This window comes from Leucopleurus acutus (assembly GCF_964270905.1).
Source record: "Leucopleurus acutus genome assembly, chromosome: 4".
Classification (NCBI taxonomy): domain Eukaryota; kingdom Metazoa; phylum Chordata; class Mammalia; order Artiodactyla; family Delphinidae; genus Leucopleurus; species Leucopleurus acutus.
In genome coordinates, this window is record NC_139146.1 from 2,164,902 (window position 1) to 2,189,009 (window position 24,108).

The 24,108-nt window shown below is 46.1% G+C and overlaps 1 protein-coding gene across 3 annotated transcripts in view; it reads left to right on the top strand.

The window, feature by feature from the left end:
* Positions 1-24,108, top strand: part of HTT (huntingtin) — a 136,798-nt gene that overhangs the window by 53,396 nt on the left and 59,294 nt on the right. For all 3 annotated transcript variants that reach the window (XM_082838801.1, XM_082838802.1, XM_082838803.1), the window contains 17 exons: positions 311-469; positions 568-665; positions 1,719-1,858; positions 2,849-2,912; positions 3,163-3,263; positions 5,624-5,770; positions 6,800-6,920; positions 8,516-8,592; positions 9,618-9,769; positions 10,862-11,064; positions 13,537-13,663; positions 15,378-15,505; positions 18,670-18,780; positions 21,373-21,450; positions 21,823-22,046; positions 23,162-23,240; positions 23,351-23,512. In XM_082838801.1, the coding sequence (XP_082694927.1) occupies positions 311-469; positions 568-665; positions 1,719-1,858; positions 2,849-2,912; positions 3,163-3,263; positions 5,624-5,770; positions 6,800-6,920; positions 8,516-8,592; positions 9,618-9,769; positions 10,862-11,064; positions 13,537-13,663; positions 15,378-15,505; positions 18,670-18,780; positions 21,373-21,450; positions 21,823-22,046; positions 23,162-23,240; positions 23,351-23,512 (2,171 nt within the window). The remainder of the gene's footprint in view (positions 1-310; positions 470-567; positions 666-1,718; positions 1,859-2,848; positions 2,913-3,162; positions 3,264-5,623; positions 5,771-6,799; positions 6,921-8,515; positions 8,593-9,617; positions 9,770-10,861; positions 11,065-13,536; positions 13,664-15,377; positions 15,506-18,669; positions 18,781-21,372; positions 21,451-21,822; positions 22,047-23,161; positions 23,241-23,350; positions 23,513-24,108) is intronic.

Genomic DNA, 24,108 nt, shown 5'->3' on the forward strand with positions numbered 1-24,108 from the left:
TTGAATTTATATTAGGTAAGTATGGACAAGTTTGAGGTTCTCTAATAATTTTTTGAGATGAAACCTTGGAATTTTGATTATTGGCTGACAACCTGGAATTATAATCCAGAAAATCTATTGTGTTGAAGGATGAATATAGAATCTTTAAACCCCGAAACGTTTTTACAACTGATGGTTATTATATTCAAGACTTTTCTAGATTAGGATCACTGCCTCGCCCTCTTTTTCTTTCCTGAGAATTCAGCCTTTGCCCTGAGTTAGAAAGTTGACGGTAGGGACTTGTACAGTGGCCGGCCGTCTCTCTCCACAGAGGAGCAGTACGTGTCAGACATCTTGAACTACATCGACCATGGGGACCCACAGGTCAGAGGAGCCACAGCTATCCTCTGTGGGACCCTTGTCTCCTCCATCCTCAGCAGGTCCCGCTTCCACGTGGGCGACTGGATGGGCACCGTCAGAACCCTGACAGGTAACGTCGAGTGTTCAGCTTTCAGTGCTGTCTCTTCCAGATGGCAGTCTCATGTTCAGGTTCACATGAAGGTGTTTGTTCCTTGCTCTTCCGATCAGGAAATACATTTTCTCTGGCGGACTGCATTCCCCTGCTGCAGAAAACTTTGAAGGACGAATCTTCTGTTACTTGCAAGTTGGCTTGTACAGCTGTGAGGGTGAGCATAGTCATTTGTGGAAATCACTTCTTTGATTAGTGGAAGTTTTACCAATGTTACAGTTAAAATTGGAGCTTAACATTAAATATTTCCAGATATTCTAAACAGTAATAAACATCTGTGTATCCACCACTCAGCCTTAGAAGGAAAACATTGCCAACAGTTAAGGTTTAATAGACTTTGATTTAAATCTCAGAATATTTGTTTGAAGTATACCTTCCCTAAAGGGTGTCTGTACCTTGCTCACATTAAGTGTAAAACCTGTTGAATTAAAAAAACAACACCTCTTTCAGTCCCATAGAATGGATAGAGTTAAAGTGAGGCATAGGGGTTATTTAATCCCCTTTGTTTTTTGTGTCGAGGGAGAGCCCCAGTCCTTTATGTGGTAGGAAACTTTATATCAGCTGGTTCATAAATCACAACTGGCTAGTCAACAGCAGTCCAAGTTAACCAGTAAAAATCAAAACAAAAACCCTACAATTGTCGGATTTATGGGATACCGTCCCTTTGGCCCGGCCAGAATTGTTCCTCAGTGCGAGTTGTTTGCCAAGTTTCAGTCAGTCTGTCTTTGCTGGAGCAGAAGGAAGGGGGTTGGCGGCAGGCAGCAGGCCGTGAGTGGAACTGCCCACGAGTGTGCTCAGGGCTCGGGGGAGGGTGCAGCCTCGGAAGCCCCGTCCTGTCCGCTCGTGCGGCCAAGGGCAGGGTCACGTCAGGAAGGGCTCGGGTGCTGTGTCCCGTGTGCTGGGCGCGCGGCTGAGCTCGGGTTTAGCGGTGGCGGTGTGGCGCGTGGTCGGTGATGGCGAGGCTGGTGTCCGGGAGGAGAGGCCAGGGTAGAGGCAGAGACGGGGGGAAGAAAACGGTTTTGTGGAAGGGACACATTTACTTTGCAACTCGAGTTTATGGAGGTGAGTGTATATGATAAGTGTTTCTGAGAGATGTGGAAACAGGGCAGCATCCCTGTCGCTGTTAAAGGAAGACGGAGCGGGGACGGTGGGAGGGGTCGGCGTGGGAGGGGTCGGCGGAGGCCCACCTGCCGCCCGCTGTGCCTTCCAGCTCTGCGTCATGAGTCTCTGCAGCAGCAGCTACAGCGAGTGGGGGCTGCAGCTCCTCACCGACATGCTGGCCCTGCGGAGCAGCTCCTACTGGCTGGTGAGGACGGAGCTTCTGGAGACCGTGGCAGAGATCGACTTCAGGTGAGTGAGTCGGGCTCGTTGGGTCGGCGAACCACAGCCGCTCCCAAGTCTGAACAGGCGTTGAAGGCCCGGTCCCCTGGTGCCAGTAGTGACGCTTATCAAGTGACCCGTGTCAGCATCGGAGTGGTTTGCACGGCTGCCGCTGCCCGTCTCCTCCTCGACTTTGCCCCCTTCCTGGAATGTTTACGTACAGGCAGAGGAGTGGGGTTTTCCAGTAGTCTTAGTCATCTAGGTGTTCTGGGTGGTGTGAATAAAAGAGCTCGAACTTCTAAGGCAGTGAAGCTTGTGTCACTTGTGCTTGTTTAAACGAGTGTACTTAGCACTGTACTGAACTTAGCTGATGTGTATTGTGTTGCAGTTAAAAATAACTTCTGATGCCTTGCAGTTTTCATTTTCTAAGAGTAAGTTTCCTTTCCAGATGATTTCTCTCCGTGCTTTCTTTAGACGGGAAATGGTCCTTTATTGTCCGGGAATATTGTGCTTTTAAGCCGCCATTTATAGAGTGCTTGTTGCGTGCCAGGCTGGGCTAGGTGACCTCTGTGGGTTACCTTCTCTCATCCTCACAACATCTCCATGAAGTCGGGGTTGCTTTCACCTACGCCTCACAGACAGGACCCTGAGCGGGGCGGGCGGGGACCTTCCGGTCTTGGGGAGGCGCCAGAGTCTCAGCCCCCTCCCCACAGTCTGCCCCTCTGAGCTGATTCTGTAGGGCACTTGGGTCTTTCAAAATAACAGCTGCTTATATCCATTTTGAAGGAAAATAGTTTCCTGAGTAGTGTCTGACTGAGTCCGGAGTCAGGAGAGCAGTGTAAATTCTACTTGTTTGGAAAACATGAGTCTTTCTGCTGTTTTAAGCAAGGCTGCCTCAGAGCTCTTGGTTAATGTGCTGGAACCGGCCGTCTTCCTTGCTCTGTCAGTCGTGCAGGCCATCAGCGGGTGTTTGTTCAGTAACTAAATTGTTTCATTGTGAAATATGTTCTTTTGTGTTAGGTTGGTGAGCTTTTTGGAGGCAAAAGCAGAAAACCTACACAGAAGGGCCCATCATTATACAGGGGTAAGCCGTTCATTTTTGTGAGGCCATGATTTAACTTCCAGGAAGTGCACTCTCCTAGTGGAGGAGAATGTCTTGGAATGCATTCTGTCCTAGATTTATTTCACATGAAGTATTTATTGACATCATGAAAGTTGTGATTGTATGCGTGACTTTAGGACTAGTGATGTTGAGTTCTTCCTCACTGGCTTTCCAAAATATCTGACCTAAAACTTAGTTAATATATCTGTTTTTATTATCCTTCTTTCCAAAGCTTTTAAAACTGCAAGAACGAGTGCTCAATAACATTGTCATCTATTTGCTTGGGGATGAAGACCCCAGGGTGCGCCACGTTGCTGCAGCTTCGTTAACGAGGTACTTACCAAGTATTTTATCTCGTTTCACTTTCTTGGTTAAAGTACTAAATGATATGAGAATGGGAAGAGAGGGGAAAATTCAGAGGACGTGGGGCAGTATTCCTAAATCTTTTGAGCTCACAGTCAGCTACTCTTAAACTATCAAAAAAGGTATTTTTCACTACCTTAAGGGTCTAAAATGGAAATTTAAACAACAACGTACTAGCTTCATATTATAAAAGTAATGCACTTTCATGGCCAGAATTTTGAAATACGGAGACTAGCACTGGAAAAATCACCTTCGGTTCTACGATTGGAGATAACCACTGTTAACATTTTTTCCTGTATATCCTGTGTACAAGTTTCTTTTGCAGAATTGGGACAAAATGTACATGCAGTTCTGTTATCTGATAATTTCCACATAATGTATTATTAGCATCTTCCTGTTGGAAATACTCTTCTAAAAAAGAAATTTTAACTGGCATTGTTGTCTGGGGCGGCACCCTCTATTCAAATATATTCATATTTCTGTACTGAAGTGCATGACATTTCATATAGTGTGAGATAAATAAAGCCTGTAAATATTGTTTAAAAAGCTTTTTAGTTAGTGGCCACCTTTTCACTATGTAGTTGTGATAAATTTTTATATAAATATTATTTGGTTGGATATTAAATCTTTATTGATTTAAATAATGAATAATGGTTCAGTGACTGTTGTTATACGTAAATGTTTATGTGTAATTTTTTTTCTTAGAATTAATTCCTGGAAGTTGAGTTACTAGTCCAGGCAAGCTTTCTGATTTTCCCTAGTAGCTTTATTGAGGTATAATTTTATATCTCTAAAATTTACTCATTTTAAGTGTACCGTTAAATGAGTTTTGGTAAATTTACAGAGTTGTGCAACCTTCACCACAATCCAATTTTAGAACATTTCCATCATCTCAAAAAGATCTTTTGTGCCCATTTGCAATAATTCCCAATTCCCACCTGACCACAGGCAACCACTAATCTGTTTCCTGACTTTAGAGGTTTGCCTTTTCTACATGTTCTATGTAAATGAGGTCACATAATAAACAGATGGGACTTTGGCGTCTGGCTTCTTTTGCCTAGTTTTTGAGATTCGCCCATGCTACGTGTTGTGTTTGTTCCTTTCATTGTTGAATAGTATTCTGTTACACAGATAATACTCTAGTTTATTTATACATTCACCAGGGGGTATTATTATTTTCGCTTTTTGACTACTACGAATCATGCTCTTCATTTCTCCTGGGTAGATACCTAGAAGTGGATCTTTATGGGTTTTGGTACTTGCTGTGAAATTACTGTCCAGAAACAGATCAGTTTACGCTCCCACTCCCAGAATAGGATTGTGCCTCATTCTTCTCACCAAAACAGTATTTCAGAAGAAGTTAAATATGTGCCAGTTGTTCAGGCACTCATCGGTATTTCCTATTAAAGTAACTTTTATCTTGTTTTAAAAGTAATGTTTACTGAACAAAATTTAGGAAAAATGTAAAGGGGGAAATAAAAATCTTTGTAATCAAACTGCTCAAAAGAAAACCAGTTACATTTCGGTGGATATTCTTTTCGGTTTTCAATGTGGTCATTTGCATTTCTTTGATTACTTGTGAGGTGTACCTTTTCGTGGATTTAACTGGATTTATATAACTTACTTGATCAAAGATCTTGGATCTTTACCGTTTTCTGTGAATGATAGTAGTTTATTAAACCTTAGGAAAAAATTATACTTACGACCAGGTCTTCATGGAGGAAAGAGACTTTAAGTAAAGACACTGGGTTTGCAAACTAATGTGATAAAGCAGTTGACTGTTTCTAAAAGTTATGGGCCCGTCTGTAGGTGTGTGAGTGCTCACACGGGGCGTGTGCCGAGTGCTGATTGCAGGGAGGAGCCCATGTGCCCCCTGCATTCTGCCTCTGAGTTCACTTTGGATTTGTGAGGGACCTCAGCTGGAGCTCTGCACCTGGGAGCGTGTGGGACGGTTTTGCAGACAAAATTGCAGAAGAGAGTAAGGGACAGCCCCTGGCATTCAGATCTGCCCTGTACTCAGTGCTTCCTGTGCACCTTGGCTTCACGCACTTGTTGACGCTGATCAAGATGGTTAGAAGGAGAACTTTCAAGGTTTTTTAAATCAAAGCATTTAATTATGTGTAGAGAGATGTATGTAACTGTATGACAGACAGGAAGAGAGTCCAGCGCCTGGTCTTTTCAGAGCGGGTGTGTGGGGGAGTAGCCCTGCGATCGGAGCCTCTGCTCTTAGTTCCCCTGACGAAGGAAGTGTCTTTGGGTGGCCGGAGGGAGGGGATCACAGGTGGGTTTCAGGTACTTTCTAAGGAAAATAAACCTTGCTTTTATGTCAGGCTTGTCCCGAAGCTGTTTTACAAGTGCGACCAAGGACAGGCTGACGCAGTCGTGGCCATGGCGAGAGGTCAAAGCAGCGTTCACCTGAAGCCTCTCATGCACGAGGCGCAGCCTCCGTCTCACTTCTCCGCCAGCACCATAACCAGGTACCCCTGCTAGCCGAGGAAAGCGTGCCCTGGGCTCACTCTAAAGCCTCGTGTTTCCTAGAGAACACGCGTGGAATAGGCGCTCCTCCCTCGATGGGGCGCGTCTCTTTTTCAGGGTCTGCCGCCCCGCCTCTTTATTTAAGCTCTGCTGCAGCCACACAGCAGTGGCCTCGTAAATCGTATGATCGTTTGTTACGGGCCACATACCGACAGCTGTATTTTCCTCTAGGACTCTAATGCTGTGTCTTCTCTAAAAATTTGTCCTTAAAATTTTCACTTTATTTGTGTTACCTATGAAGAGTATAGTTATGTCATGACGTTAATGTTTAGGTGAGCAGGTCGTTAAAGAGTGTCAGTGTTATTTAGGGTTATCGCTAGTTCAGTGATGTGCAATTATTATTATTCACATTTTTTTGTGAGAGTCTTTTAAATACAATTTCAAATGGTTGTACACAGCCCATTCTTTTCGGTGTCTTTTAGACTAGAAGACTAACGTAGACTGTGTTTTTTATTGTTGAGGACAGGACACTGAGGGAAACAAAAGTGAGTCAACGCTAATCCTGCCTGGGCTTCATTTATGTAGTTGGGGAATTAGAATTCATATGTAACTACAAGGAGGGATTGAAATTGACACGTGCCAGGAATGGGGTATGGAAAAGTGGCAGCACTGTAGTGGGAAAGGACTTTCTTTTGTCCAGAATCAGGAGTAGATTCATGAAGGATTTCTTTTAACTTAAAGCTTGAAAAATGGGCAGCTTTGGACACGTAGAGAGATTGCAGGCAAGGCTGTGTTGCAGAGAGCATTGCTCCAGTGCTGTGGTGTTGGGAACTGGAGGAGGAGAGGGGTGATTGCAGCCATTTTCCTAGAATAATGACCACATTTATTCCCAGTCTTTCTTTAACTTAAAAGTCAAGACTGCTTTAACCTCTTGTAGCCTTTAATCTTAAAATTTTAAGTGCCATTTGAATTTTGAAAATGTCATAAGCTTCAGTGGTAGATGATAAGTCTCCACGTCTCTTTCTCATTAGAATATATAGAGGCTATAACCTACTACCAAGCATAACAGACGTCACTATGGAAAATAACCTTTCGAGAGTCATTGCAGCAGTTTCTCATGAGCTAATCACATCAACCACGAGGGCGCTCACAGTAAGACTCTTTTGGTTGGTCTTAATGAGGTTACTTTTCAGTAGTTTGTGTGGTCAATTCTTAACGGTAGGATGCTTGTGTTAGAGCTCTTATATGTGCGGCTTAGTAAGAAATTGTGCTTCTGTGAATAAAACCTGGGTTTATTCCAATGGGAATGGAAACAACTTTTTTTTTCCCTGAACATTAAATATGTTCATTGTAAAAAAATTCAGCCAGGGGAACTCCCCAGCGGTCCGGTGGTTAGGAATTGGCGCTTTCACTGCCGCGGGCCTGGGTTCAGTCCCTGGCTGGGAACTAAGATCCCACAAGCCGCGCGTCGCGGCCAAAAAATTAAAATCAGTCAATCAATCAATCAGCCAGTCTAGGAAGACATAACAAAGAAAAGAAAAACTACCATAATCTGAATTGGTAGTATATCAGAAGTTTAAAATATCTCTAGACTAATTGACTCAGTGACTTTATAATACATACGAAGCGGAAAAAAATCAGAAATGCCAACAAAGATTTTTGTGTAATGTGATTATCTGTATCATTATTTGTGATGCTGAAATTGTAAAAGAACCATAATGTCCAAGAGTCCAAAACTGATTAAGTTCTGATTATAACTAAATTCTGTATAGATGGTGATATGTTTATTATGCACTTATTAACATGATGCTTTGGAGGATTTTGAACAATCTGTAGAATGGCCATCTGGATTATAATGAGTGAAAAAAGGCGCAGTACAAAACTGTGTATGCCTGTGCACAGACAGATCTTGCTTATGAAAAATAATGTTCACATTAAACACATTTCTTACATACTTAAGAAAATGATTGGCAGAAAAAATTTCCAAAATAAATTTTAGGATTATGAATGATTATGCTTTTTAAGATATTCACAAATTTTCTAAAATGAACAGGTCTAACTTCCATAATCAGAAAAAAAGAATGTTACACGAAAGTAGTGCCAATTTGCTGATTACCAGGTTAAATCTTGTCATTTATTTTATGTGACAGAAGGAATGCTTTCATGTTGTGAAAACTCAGGCAATTATGGTTAGACTATCTTGATAAGGATATAAGTGCCTTTCAAACTTAAATATTGTTTGGGCTGTCTGCAGTTTGGTCTTCCCTTGATTTGTTCAAAATATCATAAACATTATTTGTATTTGTTGTGGCCTACGTATGTCAGACAGTGTTCTAGGCTTGGGATGTAAAAACAAAGAGGATCCCTGCCCTGTGGTTCTTCCAGTCTGGTTAGGAAGATGGACATTAATCTGCAGGAGCAGATGGGGTGGGGTGAGCTGGGGTAGGAAGGGCATTCCTGGTGGGGGCGGGGAGCACGATGGTTAAAGTTCGAGCCAGAGGAGGTGCATCACTCCTGGCCTCTCCTCACTGGGATATAATCGACCCTCCTTAAACCTGTATCTCAGTTGTCCAGCTGTATCTTCTAAGGTATGAACTTGTATCATGGGAGGACAAATGTCTTATCGTTAGATACAGATAGCAATTTTGTTTTCATTGTTCGTACTCTTTATAAAGGGAAAAAGGAGGTTCAATTTAATAAACTTTTTTGGTGTTTGAGTGTGATTTTCTCATTCCTTTCTTCTTTAGTTTGGATGCTGTGAAGCTCTGTGTCTTCTTTCAACTGCCTTTCCAGTTTGCATTTGGAGTTTAGGTTGGCATTGTGGGTATGTATTTTCCTCGGCGCATGGCTGTCTACAGTTATGTGATACAAACATAGTTATACGGATCCCTTTCTTCCTTTCTTTTTAAGTCTCACCTTAACAGTTTCACCTTTTGGAAAAATACCCATTGGAATATTTGCTTCTGCCCTGTTAGTTGTGTGGGAAGCTAGAGAAGGAGCTATTGGGAAATACTGAATTACTTTTGATTCTAATGGATGTCAGATGCTCACTCTTAAGCATTTTGGAGGATCTGAGGGTATGATTTGCAGGTTAATTTAAGGGAATTTGCATATGCTGGCAAAAGACTTTTCTAATTGGCTTGATTCTCTCCAAAATTATTCACTATTCACTATGTATTAAAAACTTAGAAACATTTTTCGTTTGAAATCAAATGTGAGCTATCGTGCAAAATTTTGTAATCAATTACAAGAGTAATTTAGGAACTATTACATTTATATTAGCAGTTCTCATTTAAAAATGATTTTCTTCCAGTAGATGGCCCTCATAGCATCTGTGAAATAATTCTGAGTCTTCTACAGCATTAAGGAGTAAGCTTTTGTTATGTATACTGATAACTGAGACAAATTTAGTAACTCACCGTCACATTTGGAAGGAAATCTGCAGATTTCTTGTGTGTGTCAGCGTATGGCCAACTAATTTTGCTTGAAGTAGGTGCGTCCTCTGGTCCCGGGTGATGGCTTTCCTGTGTCGTAGATGCAGCATTAGACCTGACTTCAGAGCAACTCTGGTGTTGGGGTAAACGTGCTAAGTCAGTCGAAAGAGAGTTAAAAGTTATCAGAGTAACCAGTTCCAATACTTCCAGTCAGATCTGCTACCTGATTTCCTTGTCTCGGATGACTTTCATGGGACTGTGGTTACAAGAAAGATGCTAGTTCACAGTAGTAAAATCGCTTTGTGAGCTGGCATGAAATGAACAGTGACGTGCCTTCCTTTTGGTTCATAAGAGAAAGCAAGGCTGTTATCTTAAAATTTTTCTGTAATTCGATCTTGCAAACGTCTGCTTTCAGAGTGCCCCCACTGAGCGCCTCTGATGAGTCTAGAAAGAGCTGTACTGTGGGCATGGTCACGATGATCCTGACCCTGCTTTCATCAGCCTGGTTCCCACTGGATCTCTCAGCCCATCAAGATGCTTTGATTTTAGCCGGGAACTTGCTTGCAGGTATTGGTACTGAGTTGAAAGAGGGATTCTAGGTCTTTAACTTTTGATTTCCTTTTGGGGGGTGGCGGCGGTGAGCGCATGGAGGAAAAGTATTGAGGTCATTGCCAGGGATGGCTTGTTCCTTTAGTCAGAATTTCAGACATTACCGATAGGCATAAATGTGTACTGCAGGCAGCTATCCTGTGCCGAGTATTTTAAAGCAGCCCTTTCCCGATCTAGCCCCTCAGTTAGCTATAGGTAAACTCATTTCTAATTTCATTTTAGCGGGCACCCCGTGCAGGTACTGTCTCAGGCACGGGGCCCATGAGAAAGTATGGCTTGTGGGCTCCGTTCTCAAGTTGAATGTAGGTTTGTAGCGACACACGTCAACAGAAGTTCAGTGGCCGCACGGAGCGGCTGTAATCACTCTCTGTCGGGGATCAGGACAGGAAGCGACATTTATGGGCTGGCAGGAGAGGGAACACCAGACGGGGCACAGCACACGTGAAGGCATGCAGACGTGAGAGATTGTGTGACGTTTGAGTGCTAAGTAATTTTGGATATTGTGTGAGGGCGAGGATGACGATGGAGAATGTGGCTGGTGAAGGATCCGTCTCCGTTAATGAGGACTTAGTCTGTTTGCTCTGGGAGGTCATCGAAGAGCCTCATGAAAGGGACTAACAATCTGGGTAGTATTTTAGGAAGATCACTCGGCTGACGTGAATGTGGATTGGAGGAGAAGTTAGGGAAACCTGTACTTAAGGCAAGATCAAGGGAGTCTGAACAAGATAATGGCTGTGGGTTGTGTGGGAAGAGACCCATTAAAAGAGAGTGAAGGGGGCAGAGTCAGCACATCTGGATCACCAGTTGAACTTCAGTTGTAAAGATCAGGAGGGGCACTGTCACATCCTGGGTGGATATGTGACGGCAGCCTTCATGGAGGTTGGGGACACAGATTCGGGGGGAGATGTCGGTTTCCTGTGGAACCTGAGGCATCAGTGGGCCCCCAAGTGGAGGTGTCCAGCAGACTCTCGACGTAGACGGGTCTGAAGGACTTACGTCTTGGCCCCATGCTGTGGAGCTGGGGAGGTAACGTGTGTGCCCGTATCACAGCCAGTGCCCCCAGATCTCTGAGGAGTTCGTGGGCCTCCGAAGAAGAGGCCAGCCCCGCAGCCACCAAGCAGGAAGAGGTGTGGCCGGCTCTGGGTGACCGGACCCTGGTGCCCATGGTGGAGCAGCTCTTCTCCCACCTGCTGAAGGTGGTCAACATCTGTGCACACGTCCTGGATGATGTGGCTCCTGGACCAGCAATAAAGGTAACTCCTTGCTTGGGCAGCTGTTTTCAGCTGGTGCAGATGGCTCCGTGGGCCTCCAGGCATGCCTCTGTTCATTCATCTGTCCCTTCCTTATCCTCTTTTGCTTTAAATAAACAAAATTGCTCATATCGTGCCACTAGATTTAACACCTAGATGTGCTCATCCAACTTATAGCCCATTCGGTATCGTCTGTCATTTACTATCACCTGTGAGAGGGAAATACCTGGCTTTATTCTTGGGCTTTCAGCGTTGGCCGAGAAAGCTCAGCATTGAAGCCGGTCTCTCCCGAAATGTTTTGCTTTTCTTTGAAGTACAGTTCAGTGAAAACTATTCACACAGTGAATTTAAGATGGCTCAGTTCACTTGTAATTGTATCTGATGGTTCACTCTCTCTCCTGTCTCTTGCACCTTGACAGCTCAGGTTCTCCTCTAGCTGCCAATTTGGTCCCCCTGCTGCTACAAGCTTCTCTCGAGTCCTTTCTCCCAGCTTAACCCCTGAATTAGTGAACTGCTTCTCTGACACTGGCCTTCTTTGCAAAACCTCTCGGGCCCTGGACTCAGTCCACGGCTTCGGCCGTCGATCCTTTAACCCCTGCTGGCCTGATTGCTGCCAGTTCCCCACAGCAACGCTCCCTGCCAAGACCCGCCTTTGACTCTCGTGGGTGCTTCGCAGACCCTGTCTCACCTCCCCTCTGCGTCTCCCAGGACCACCTCTCCTGTACTGAGGCATTCTCTCTGGTTGGCTTCCGAATCCTCTGACCCCCTTCTACTGCCTGGGTACTTCCTAGTTTAGTCTTCTTCCCACCATCCGTGCTTTCCGGGGCTCTGTTCTCAGTCGACCCCTCTCCATATTCTCCGGCCCAGGGCTGTCCAGCACAGCTCTCTGTAAGAATGGAAATGTTCCATCTACACCAGCCGGGACAGTAGCCACCAACCACGTGTGGCAACCGAGCACGTGAAATGTGGCCAGGGCAGCTGAGGAACTGAACTTCTAATTTTGTTTAATTGTCATTAAATTTAAGTAGCCACCTGTAGATCGTGGCTCTAGCGTGGGACCGGGCAGCTCAGTGCAGTCAGGTCTACTCTCAGGTCTTCAATATCTAAGCAGGGCAGACCCCAGACCTGTCTTCGGAGTCCAGTGTGGCCAGCTGCCACGGGTCACCTCTACTTGAGCGATCCATAGAAATCTCATTCGGTCTAAATCTGGACATCTTGGTCTCCTCCCCAGCCGGTGCTTCTCCCCGTCTCTCACTCCCTATTTTTCAAGCTAGAATATGGGAGTCATCACAGCTCTTCATCTTGCTCACCAAATTCTTTGTTTTCTCTCCTGAGTATCTTGCAGAAAGCCCATATATGTGTATGCATACACGCATATACATTTACACACATCCATACACGCACATGTAGATGTACACACTTTTCTCTGTGCTCACTGCCGCCGTTCTGCTCCAAGCTGATGTAGTGTCTCCTTTGCACCACTGCAGTGGCCTCGCTGAAACATTATTAACATATCGTACAGTTACAGTGCAATTCACACACCGTGCACCTCACCCATGTAAAGTGTATGACTCTGTTTTAGTACACCCAGAGTTATTTGGCCATCACTACAATCCATTGTAGAACCCCCAAAGGAGCGCTGTACCATTTGGCTGTCACCCCCCAGCCCTCCCATGTCCCCAGCTCCAGGCAACCACTGAGCTACTTGCTGTTTCTGTACATCTGCCTGTTCTGGACATTGCATGTCAGCGCAGCTACACAGCTGGCGTCCTTTGTGACTGGCTCCTTTCACGTAGCGTGTTTTCCAGGTGCAGCGGCTTCTTTCCCGGTCTCTCTAGCCCTTCCCTGTCAGCCACTGTGCCCTTTGTGCAGACAAGGCTCCGAGGTGTAGGGTGGCCTCTCTCAGATCGCGGAGGGGGTGAGCAGCAGAGCTGAGGTGCCCACGCCACTGCCTCCTGCCGTGTGGGGCTGGGGCGTTCTGTACTGTCCTGTGTATGCAGAGCGTGGGCTTTGTGGAGGGTCCGGGTTTGTTGCCTCCTGCCTCTGCTTCTTGTTAGCTGTGACCTTGAATAAGTCACTTCATCATCGCTGAGCCTATTTCCTCATTTGAAAACGGAGTTCAGAGCCTTGCTCTGTACCCTGTTTCACGCCCTGGCTCCCAGAGAGAGCCCCATTGCTTGCTATTGGAGGTGGCATGCCGGGGCTCCGGGGGCCTCCTGAGACCCCGCCTGACTGCCTGAGGGCTCCTCCGTCTCTGAGCGTTCATGGTGCTCCCGTTAGGAAGTGCTGGGTCAGTTCCCGCCACGTGCAGTTGTTGTGTGGGCTAAAGTGGATGGTACGTGGACGGAGTCTGAGCTTCATAAATGTGGATTCAAAGGAGAGAAATGGATTGCACGGGTGAATGGTAGAACCACATACCATAGTTTTCAGTCCTGTGTTGGTTACTCTTCCTTCACAGTTTGTTTTCTATTTTAGGCAGCCTTGCCATCTCTAACAAACCCGCCTTCTCTGAGTCCAATCCGACGGAAGGGAAAAGAGAAGGAACCCGGAGAGCAGGTGTCTGTACCCGTGAGTCCCAAGAAAGGCGGTGAGGCCAGTCCAGGTGTGAGGCCACGGCGGGGGAGTGGGAGGGGGCGGGCTCGGGGGTGCCTGTCTGTATTACAGTGGTTTAGGACTAAAGCTTACGTTCATGTCAAGGTTAATAGTACAGCTTGGTAGTTTTTGGAAATAAAATACATAGCAATGAAGCCAGAGAAATGGTTTCCCCAGGTGTGGTTTCAGGTATTGAATATTACTTACTGAGTGTACACAGACCACATTTTGGTCTTACGCACGTCTGAATGTTGCTTGCCAATGTGGGGTCCCAGCCGTCTGCAGGCGTCTGGCCCACAGCAGGGCGCTGTGCCCCGTGCTTCCCATGCTGTGCCTCCCCGCTTCTCCTCTTCTCACTGACTGATTTTCAGTAAGGGAGGGGGTGTAGACGGCTAGGAATAGAGTGGGGTGACATCGTTGATTCTGATGTGTGGAGAATTCTGAAATAGGAAATGGAAATTTTACCTGTGGAAGGGCTGAGGGAGAAGTAAAGTGGGGATAAAATCATCTGAGTGAGACGAACCTGAGAAATTGACACACGCTTGGAGGGGAAAGTCTTGGAATAGAAGGGGCCAGAGTGACCATGTGACTCTGCCTATGACGTATGTGGTCCGTGCCACTCTTGGTGGGCACAGAGCAGAGGCGACCAGACGCCTGTCTGCTTGTGCTGCCACCAAGTCCGTTCACATGCCACCTCACAGTGCCGGGGCCGGACATGATTCTCCCGTTCATTTTGCTTATAAAGCGTTTATGTTAAGCATTTTATTAATTTTAAAACTTTATTTAATTTTTTGGCTGCACCACACGGCTTGTGGGATCTTAACTTCCCCGACCAGGGATTGAACCTAGGCCCCAGCAGTGAAAGCATCAAGTCCTAACCACTGGACCGCCAGGGAATTCCCTATGTCAAGCTTTTTTTTTTTTTTTTTAAGAGTTCTGAAAATGCTTATTCATTAGTTCAGCAGTAAAGCATTTTAAAAGAAACTATTTTCTAAGTATTGATGACAATACCAGTGGAAGATTTACCAGCTAAAAAGCTTCAGAACTTTATAAATGCAGTTATCAGTATGTGACTGATCATCGTTCTGATGCATTAAATAAACTAAGGACCCCAAATCATAAATCTTTAAGATCTTACACGGTGCTTGGCATTTAATATTTAGTATCAGCTCAATGATAGTGTGCGTACCTGACAGACTTCAGAGCGTGTTCACATCACCCCTGTTGGACTGCTTACAGGGCTCATGACCTAAGTCGACCAGAGGTCAACCCCATCGTGCCCCTGGGAGCCTTGTGCTCCGAGGGGTTTTGAGATTGACTGAAGGTCACGTCAGTCGTTCCTCTGACTCACAAACAGGCAGCCAGGCCAAACCAAACACATAACAGCATCACACTGCTCTTCTTCTTTTTCTTCTTTCTATTTTATTTTGTCATCTTATGGGCGGTACTCAGAGTCTACTTATGTTCATCAGTCAATTTCTTGTTATTGTGAATTAATCAAAGAGTCAGGAAAAATTTGAATTTCATCCCACTAGAATACAATAAAAACAATTATTACTAGCAGGCTTTTTTAAACTTGGTGTGGAAAAAATCAAAAAGTCAGGAAAAATTTGAATTTCATCCCACTAGAATACAATAAAAATAATTATTACTAGCAGGCTTTTTTAAACTTGGTGTGTGTTTCCTTTTGATCTAAAAGTTTATCTTGTGTGGTGTGTTTAAAGCCTCTCGACCATCTGAAACCTCAGGGCCTGTTGCGGCAACCAAGTCCTCGTCACTGGGGAGTTTCTATCACCTTCCTTCTTACCTTAAATTGCACGATGTCCTGAAAGCTACACACGCAAACTACAAGGTACTGCTTCTTTTGTAAAAATACACTCATTCACACATTTCAGAGGATTGTCAATGTTTTTCTTAAGACTGGAGCTTATAGACATACATATATAAGTAAGTAAGTTAGACCTTTGGGATATGAGTTGCAATTAGCTTTTTCAGCTTTGTCTTTCAGCTTTGTTTACGGTAGCTTCCGTCATACAAAAGTTTAGGATTTTCATTGGGAAAGTGATGTCTTTATGATTTATTGATGCCGTGTCTGGGCGTCCCAAGATTGCCCACGTTCAGAGATCCGCTAGAAGGTCTTGTGGGACTGAGCATGTGGTTGTACTCACAGCGAGGGTTCCTCATGGCAGGGTGGGGAGGACACACAGCCAGCCCCTGAGGGGAAGGATGCCGGCGGAGTCTGGAGCAACCTCTGCCCCCCATGAGGGCCACTCGGAGGACCCCACCCGCCCCCGCCCTCAACTAAAGTGCAGCCGCGTGCTGGTTACAGAGGCTCCCTCTGCCTTCACAAACCAAAATTCACACTCACAGAGGAGAGCAGGGGTCCAGCATCAACACATTGTTTGATAAGGCAGTCCAGGCACAGTGAACCACCCTTAGTGCTCAGGGCGAGTCTGACGTCAGTCTAGGGAACTGTTTACTGGCTGAGTTCCCAGGCACCCCCGAGGGCCAACCTTGCAAGCAGCTTTCTGGAAGGATAGCGGCCTGCTCTTTTGTTTCTCTTGCACAGGTATGTTTCTTACTTAGGACTTTCTCATTCTGAGATGATTATTATTATTATATTTTATTTATTTATTTTTTTGGCTGCGCCACGTGGCTTGAGGGATCTCAGTTCCCTGACCAGGGATTGAATCCTGGCCACAGCAGTGAACGCCCAGAATCCTAACCAGTAGGCCACCAGGGAACTCCCCTTATTCTAAGATTATTAAGGAAAATCTCCCGCGGTTTCATTTAGAGCTTTTCATTGTTTTCTTCCATTCAGTTTTTTGTGTGTTTAGACTATTCTGTCTGCAATTTGTTAGATATGAAGTATGCATCTAACAGGTTTTTTTTTCCAGCTGCCTAACCAGTTGCCCCTACAGTTTCCCAAATAGTCCATTTTCTGGCACTAATGGGTTTTGAAATACTACCTTTGTCACATACTAAATTCTCATAGTTCTATATTTCCATTTACTCCTTTATTATATCAGTCTGTCCATCTGTTCATCCATTAGAAGCACACTTCCTGATTATTGTAGCTTCATAATGTATTTTTGAGGAGATCAGTTACCCCATTTTACTTTAGAATTTCCCTGGATATTCTTATTTATTTTTGCATATGGACATGAGAATAAGCTTATCTAATTCCAAAGAAAGTTGAGAGTTTTTCCATTGGGATTGTGTTAAATTTGTAGATTAATTTGGGGAGAACTGATATCTTACATGCTAAGCCTGCCCGTCCAGAGTGTGAGATGCTTTTTTTTTGTGTTGGAAACTTCCTGTTTCCTCAGAAAGGCACATCAGAAGCACATGAAATTTAAAGAATTTTAAAAGTAATTTTAAAAGATACTTCACATAGATCTTGCACGTTTTTTCATAAATGTGACCCATAGTCATCCTTTTTTTTATTACTAATAGATACATCTCAAGTTTTTAAAAACCATTTACAAACTTTATCTGGTTTGTTTGCTGAAGGATATAGATAAGTTTTAAAGATAAAAGATTTGGAGGCTCTCTTTAGCCGGATGCTTCTCATGTCAAGCTCTAAAGTAGAGGAGGGTATGTTTAAAATCCCACACAGAGAAGATGTTTCCTTTCCACCTGTTCTCAGTGTACGTCATCTTCAGTTCTGGGGGACCCCCCGCCCATGTTCTCTGCAGCATCCCTCCATCCTCTCCTCCCTCTCCATCGTCTCCCTTCCTGAATGCCCTGGACTCCAAGGTGGACCCCTTTACTTTTGGCCTCCCTGGAGTCTCAGAGTGCCGCCTGCTGGTTGAGTTGCTGTGCACAGACTGTGTGTGTGTGTTTGGAGCGGCTGGCGTGTCCTGAGATCTTCCATCACTGCCTCCTCACCTCCTCTGCTGCCCCACGGGGTGTCCTGCTCTCCCGCTCTCCATTGTTCGCTTGACCCTTGGGCTCCCCGCTGCGTTATTTCCCTGTCTCCAAGTCCTTCTTCAGCTCTCCTCAGAGCCCTTTGACCCCAGTTCTCACATCTGTTCGCTATTCAGGAAAGGCCTTCCCTGCTCTCTCCCCGACCCCCACTCAACGTCCTTGCCTGCTGGAGGTGAACCCCTGCCCTCCTGCTTTCCCTGGGACCTGGCGTCGTGCAGTCGCCTGTCCCTGGGTCTTTGGGGGTCTTGCTCCTGGATTTTTCCTTCCTTCCTTGGCCTGTTGTGAACACCCTCAGGTTGATGTGACGGTGGTCACAGTGTTGAGACCCACTTACATGTTCATTTTCTGTGTCTGTCTCTCACCTGCTTTCCTCTCCCTTTGCCCAGAAAGTGTTTCCTCTTTCATCAGGGGTGGTTAGATTTTATTTCAGTGAGCAAATTCCTATCTACTTATTGTAATGTTTTTGTAGGATTTTTGCCGGTTTTTATTTTCATAGTCAATGCCTCCCCCTCACCCTTGTTCTTACATATTATATCTTTGGCCCTGAACCTTCTCCCAGTCTGTTAAATGGGGGAAATTGCTACATAATGTAATTCAGTTGGGTCCTTTAGGATCTTAACTTAATACCTCTTAAGACTAATTTAATATTTTGTTGTAGCCAGACTGAAAGGTTGTGTCTGAATTTGATAATGATTTCCCCCAGGGATCTTAATGGGTGGAAGAAGACATGTGTTTTATATTTTTTGATATGCTGCTTATCAGGCACTGGTTATGATGGGCATTAAACATTCTTTTTCTCATTATGATAGAAGGTTAGGAATTATTTCTTTCAAGTAGCGTCACTATACGTTGGAAGACGCCTTTGAAAATAGTGTTTATATAGCGATCCGGAAGAGTAATTTCCTTTCCAAGGCATTTCCCAGTGCTAAAAACAAGCAAACAAACAGAACCGCCCCCCCACCATCCCCCCATGGTGAGTGTCGCGCTGCCTAGGGAACACACCACAGCAGACAGTGTGCGTCTGTGTTGGGTGACCGGGATGCTGCCAGCAATCATGTGTGCCTTCTCTCCCACCGCTTTCCCGAGGTCACCTTGGATCTTCAGAGCAACACCGAAAAGTTTGGGGCTTTTCTGCGCTCCGCCTTGGATGCCCTCTCTCAGATTCTAGAGCTGGCAACACTGCAGGACATCGGGAAGGTTTGTGTTTCCCTTCTTCTCGTTGAGCTGCAGCTGGCACGCTTGAAGTGCACCCTGGGCCGAGTGCCTCCAGGGCGGAACCCCACCATCCCGGCACATTCACAAAGTGGGGAGAAGGTTCCGCAGTCTGGGCACTTGAGTCTGATTCTTGTCTTAGCCTGAAGTTGCCGGGGGCGGGGTTCTATTTGTATCCTGTTTCCACTTTTTGCTGTAAATTAGCTCAGACCCAGATGAATTAAAAAATTGGTGGGTTTAAAGCTGTTGACAGAGTCCTTTACTTTATTTGACCTTCGCACATGGCAAGGTCAGAGCAGTCTCTGGGGTGTGGCTTGTTCCTCTGGTGCCTCAGGAAGCAGCAGAGCTGTGCTTGAGGCTCACGGACTTCGGTTCCAAGCCCAGTAACCTCCCTGCACCACCCACATGTTGTGGGGACATGTTCAAGCACACGGGAGAGTTAAGAGGTCGTGTGGTGAGTGCCCGTGTCGTGTCCACAACCAGATCCAGCAGTTACTGTTTTGTCCACTTGCTCTGCTGTGTTTGGATCCACCTGTCCAGCTACCGGGGCATCTTAGTTTCTAATGAATTTCAAAGTGAGTTACCAATAGCCCTCGTTAAACATGTGTCTCTTAGAAGTGGAATACAGTGAAGTTCCTTTGTTTTCATTTCTCTCCATCTTTTTTGTTTTCTTTTGTGGTATTTGGGCCTCTCACTGTTGTGGCCTCTCCCGTTGGGGAGCACAGGCTCCGGACGCGCAGGCTCAGTGGCCATGGCTCATGGTCCCAGCCGCTCCGCAGCATGTGGGATCTTCCCGGACCGGGGCACGAACCCGCGTCCCCTGCATCGGCAGGCGGACTGTCAACCACTGCGCCACCAGGGAAGCCCCATTTCTCTCCATCTTTTTCTCGATATGCATAAAGCTTACCTGGCTTTAATCACTGTACACATTGTCTTCTGTTTCTCCTCACTGTCCCTTTTACTTTTTCCACATGTCAACTCAGTGGTTCGGAGCAGTGCTTAGTCCAGGGCTAATTCTTCCACCACCGAGGCAAGGCCTCCCTGGTTCTAGCCGGCGCCCCATAAACCCGGTTAGGGAGAGCAGTCACTGTTCCAGCCCTCTGTGAGTTCGGAGCGCTGTGCCCTCTGACTCTTCCTTACGCACGTGTTGAGCGGCTCCCAGGGCCTCCCCCGGTCTACAGAGTCCTCTCTGGGAGCTCTCTCTTCTTTGGAGCCCTCACTGTTCCCGCTTCCCCAGACTCTCAGCTCCTCCTCGACTCGGGGGGTCCCCTGAGCTCTGCTCTGTCCCTCGCCCTTGTGCCACCACCCAGGAGCTCTCTGAGGGCAGTGAGCAGGGCAGTCATAGGGCTGACTTGCTGGTTTCCCATTTCTCAGGGGTGCCTGTCCTCCAGTGCCTCCTGGTTACTGTCTTGGAACTGTGGTTTCATATATTCATATATTGGGTTTTTTGGGTTGTTTGGCTATAGGGTAAATCTGGTTCCTCTTACTGCATATTGGCCAGGAGTGGAAGTCTCCCTTCATTATGTTGTATGTTAATATCCATGCCCGGGACTTGTTTCCTTGAAGGCCACTAACAGCAGCATCCTCTTCTCACCTGTTTTCAGCGCCTATAACTCAGTTTCTGTTGCACACGGAGCGTTTCATATGTGTTTGTTAAGAGACGTGGTTCTTTGTTAGGCAACTTGTGATGTGAAGGCTCTGGTTGTGATTCTTCTGGTTCGCACTTCTTAGTTGCCTGCTATGAGCTAGTGAAAACAAGGTGACGTGGAACAAACTCAGCCCTGCAGAGTATAGCCTTGGATATCTAGTCCAATAGGAATAAATCAGAATCTTAAAAATACCTGGTCCTGAGTATTTGAAATCAACAGAAATCTGTTGCTTTTTAGTGCAGGAAATATACCAAACAAATGGAGTGAGAGGCTTTTTCAATGTAGTTGGTCTGATAGAAGCAGTGTCTGGGGACCAGGTGGGCGGTGAGGGGGGAGCTGCTGATGCTGGTGCCTGGACCGTTCATGTCTTCAGGGACCTTGGATAACATGGACCTCATTTCTGAGGCTGGTAAAAACAGTTTGTGAGAACAGTCGTTTGAAGGCAGTCATTTTGGTCGTTTTTGCAGGTTGCTGTCGGACACAGGACCTTACGCTAAAGGGAAATGTCTAGGGCTTTTTGTGGTAAATCACACTTGATGTAGTATGTGCTACGTTCAGCTGAACCTCTGCAGGGGCCCCGCAGATGCAGAGCTTTCACCCCTTTGTAGACTCTGAGCTCCTGCCCTGACAACAGGGCTGGATGCCGAGGGCACAGCAGATCCTTGATGCACAGTTTCTGGATGAGTGAGAGAAAGAATGTATAAATGCGTGAAGGGAAGGGTGAGACGTGGCTGCTTAGATTTCCATGCTTTTTACTGACTTTCTCTGCTGGCAGTACGCGAAAAGCTTCTTCTGGCTGTCCTGTGATGTTTACTGTTGTACACAATTTAAACGGAAGCCGTCCAGTGGCCTGCTCTCTGTGCAGAATTCACCACCACAAGTATCTGTGAATTGCTTACTTTAATGTCTTGCTGCCTGTCCTCTGCAGTGTGTCGAAGAGATCCTGGGGTACCTGAAATCCTGCTTCAGTCGAGAACCAGTGATGGCAACTGTTTGTGTCCAGCAGGTCAGAAAGCAGTTTCTTTTAAGCCCTTCACCCCGGCACGCTGATGTAATGCTGCCCGTCGTTCAGAAGGTGGTGCTGGTGGCGCGTCCGGCAGCCCCACCTGTCCCGCCTTTGCTCACTCCGCTGTTCTCCGGCCAAAAGGGCTGCTCCTCCCTCATGGTCCCTGAGGAGGACGCTCGCCCCCATGGGGGCAGAGGATCTCAGAAGCTGTGCTGGCCTCTTGTCACTTAGCTGGTGTCCTGGTATCCCTCCACTGTCCCGTGCAATCTGAAGTTTTGCTAACATACCCAGTTATATATAGGTGGATGTGATATTTGTGTGGGAGATTCTGTGTTACTTCAGATGTTGATGGCTTCAATTCTTCCACTCTAGCTGTTGAAGACTCTCTTTGGGACAAACTTGGCCTCCCAGTTTGATGGCTTATCTTCCAACCCCAGCAAGTCTCAAGGCCGTGCTCAGCGCCTTGGCTCTTCCAGCGTGAGGCCGGGCTTGTACCACTACTGCTTCATGGCTCCGTACACCCACTTCACCCAGGCCTTAGCCGACGCCAGCCTAAGGAACATGGTGCAGGCAGAACAGGACCACGACACCTCAGGGTAACCTTCTGATAGTCTCCTGTGTTCAGAGAACTCTAGAAAATGTGGTTGCTGCAAGGATGCTGAAGGCATGGCCCTGCCTCCAGAGAAGCATGTGGTCCAGTGGGTGAGGTTGCGGGCGCCTCAGTGTCTCGGCAGGGCTGGGCTGGGGGAGAGGAGTGCTGAGCGGGCTTCCCGGGAAGCGCACTCACTGCTGATTCGTCAGCCAGCCAGAAAGGGGACACGCTACTACCCAGGGCGCATGACGACATTTCCCTTTAGAGTAAGTTCCTGTGTGTTGGTGGCGCTTTGGGGGCCTGTAACTCAGGTGGCTCAGTAGTGCTAGTGTGTAGAGGGCATAGGTATTATTACTCTCTGTTTTGTAACTTTATGGCTAAAAGTCTATTTTCACTCAAATTTATAGTTGTTTACGGTGCCTGGAATTACAGTAGTTGTTTCTTAAATTACCATCAATTATTAGTGCATATTTGAGTTACTACTCTGTAGTAACAATAGAATTCCTGGTTTTTCTTTATATAGATGTAGTGATAAAACAGCTATAGTTAAAATACTAGAGTATTTTAGGAAAATGTCCACGTTTTGGGCTTTAATTGGTCCTGTACTTACTATTTTTCCAAGTCTCAGGAATAAGATTCTTTAAATACTTTGTCTAATAATATGGGGTATAAATAAAACAAGCAAGTGTCTGATTACTGTCATTTAATATTGTGTTTCTTAAAAAGAAAAGGGTATAATTGATGTAAAGAAATTTTTTCCCAAGGAAATCAAGTGGTATCTTCTAGATCCCTGAATCTTTCAAATGACCGTCACCTCTCTGGCCCCACTACACACGGGCTGAGTGGTGAGTTTCCTGTAGCAGAGGAAAGCGCTGTCTCGGGTAGCCTGCTGCAGGTGACAGGTTTGATGGCTGTCGGTCAGCTATAAACTCTGTTTCACCTAATTATCTTCACTGAAGGAAGAGCTTGATGCCGCCACACTGAGTGGCTGTTATAGTTCTTTCTGACTCTAAAACGCTCTGATTTTGTGAATTTGAATTAGTTTGACCTGGAGTATAGCTGGATACACAGGAGAGTATTCAAGGGTATTCTTTGCTCACCTTTCTTTCTGCCTGGCAGGTGGTTTGACGTACTCCAGAAAGTGTCTACCCAACTGAAGACAAACCTCACCAGCGTCGCAAAGAACCGCGCGGACAAGGTAACCGGGAGCCGGCAGGTGCACGCTGGGCACGTTGCAGGTTGGGGCCTCCAAGCTGCCTGCAGTGGAAGACTCACTCACGGATTCTTGCTCTCTCTTTTTTTCCGTAGAATGCTATTCATAATCACATTCGTTTATTTGAGCCTCTTGTTATAAAAGCTTTAAAACAGTACACGACAACAACCTCTGTGCAGTTACAGAAGCAGGTTTTGGATTTGCTGGCGCAGCTGGTTCAGTTACGGGTTAACTACTGCCTTCTGGATTCGGATCAGGTTCGTCGCTTTTATCTTTCGTCTACTGCACCTGTTCATAAGTTAATAAAAATGAACTTGGAAAGACGCTGAAGTCTACCTTAAAGAAATGCGCCGTTTTTTCCCCCCACCAGCGGCTGCGTCTCATCTGTCTCACCCACTGGTTGACACGGAAGGCCTGGCGTGCGCAGGCCTCAGCAAGCGTTGCACCCTCGCCCCAAGCTCTCCAGGCGGGGCTCAGCCTTTACAAATCTGCCCGCGGCTCTTCCCGGCCACTCACCCTCCCCCACTCCAAGGTTAATCCGAACTTACATTGTCATTGAGATTTACTGCTGGGGGGACATTTCTGCAGAATCCAGAGTCTTATTTTAGACAGCTTATCAAGGAAGATCAGTTTCAAGCGATCTAAAGTTAGCTCACCTATTTGAAAGGGAATGTGATCTGTTGGGCAGTGGCTGGCCCCCGGCCCCTGGGTCCCCGCGTGGCGGCTGTCTGGGCCGGCCCTGAGTGTCTGTGCTTGCTTCCACCAGGTGAGACCTCCGTGCCACGGGTACGACTCTGGAAAGCTGTGTCATTTTGTGATGCGAATTCTCTTAAAGCAAGCTTCATGCCAGCCA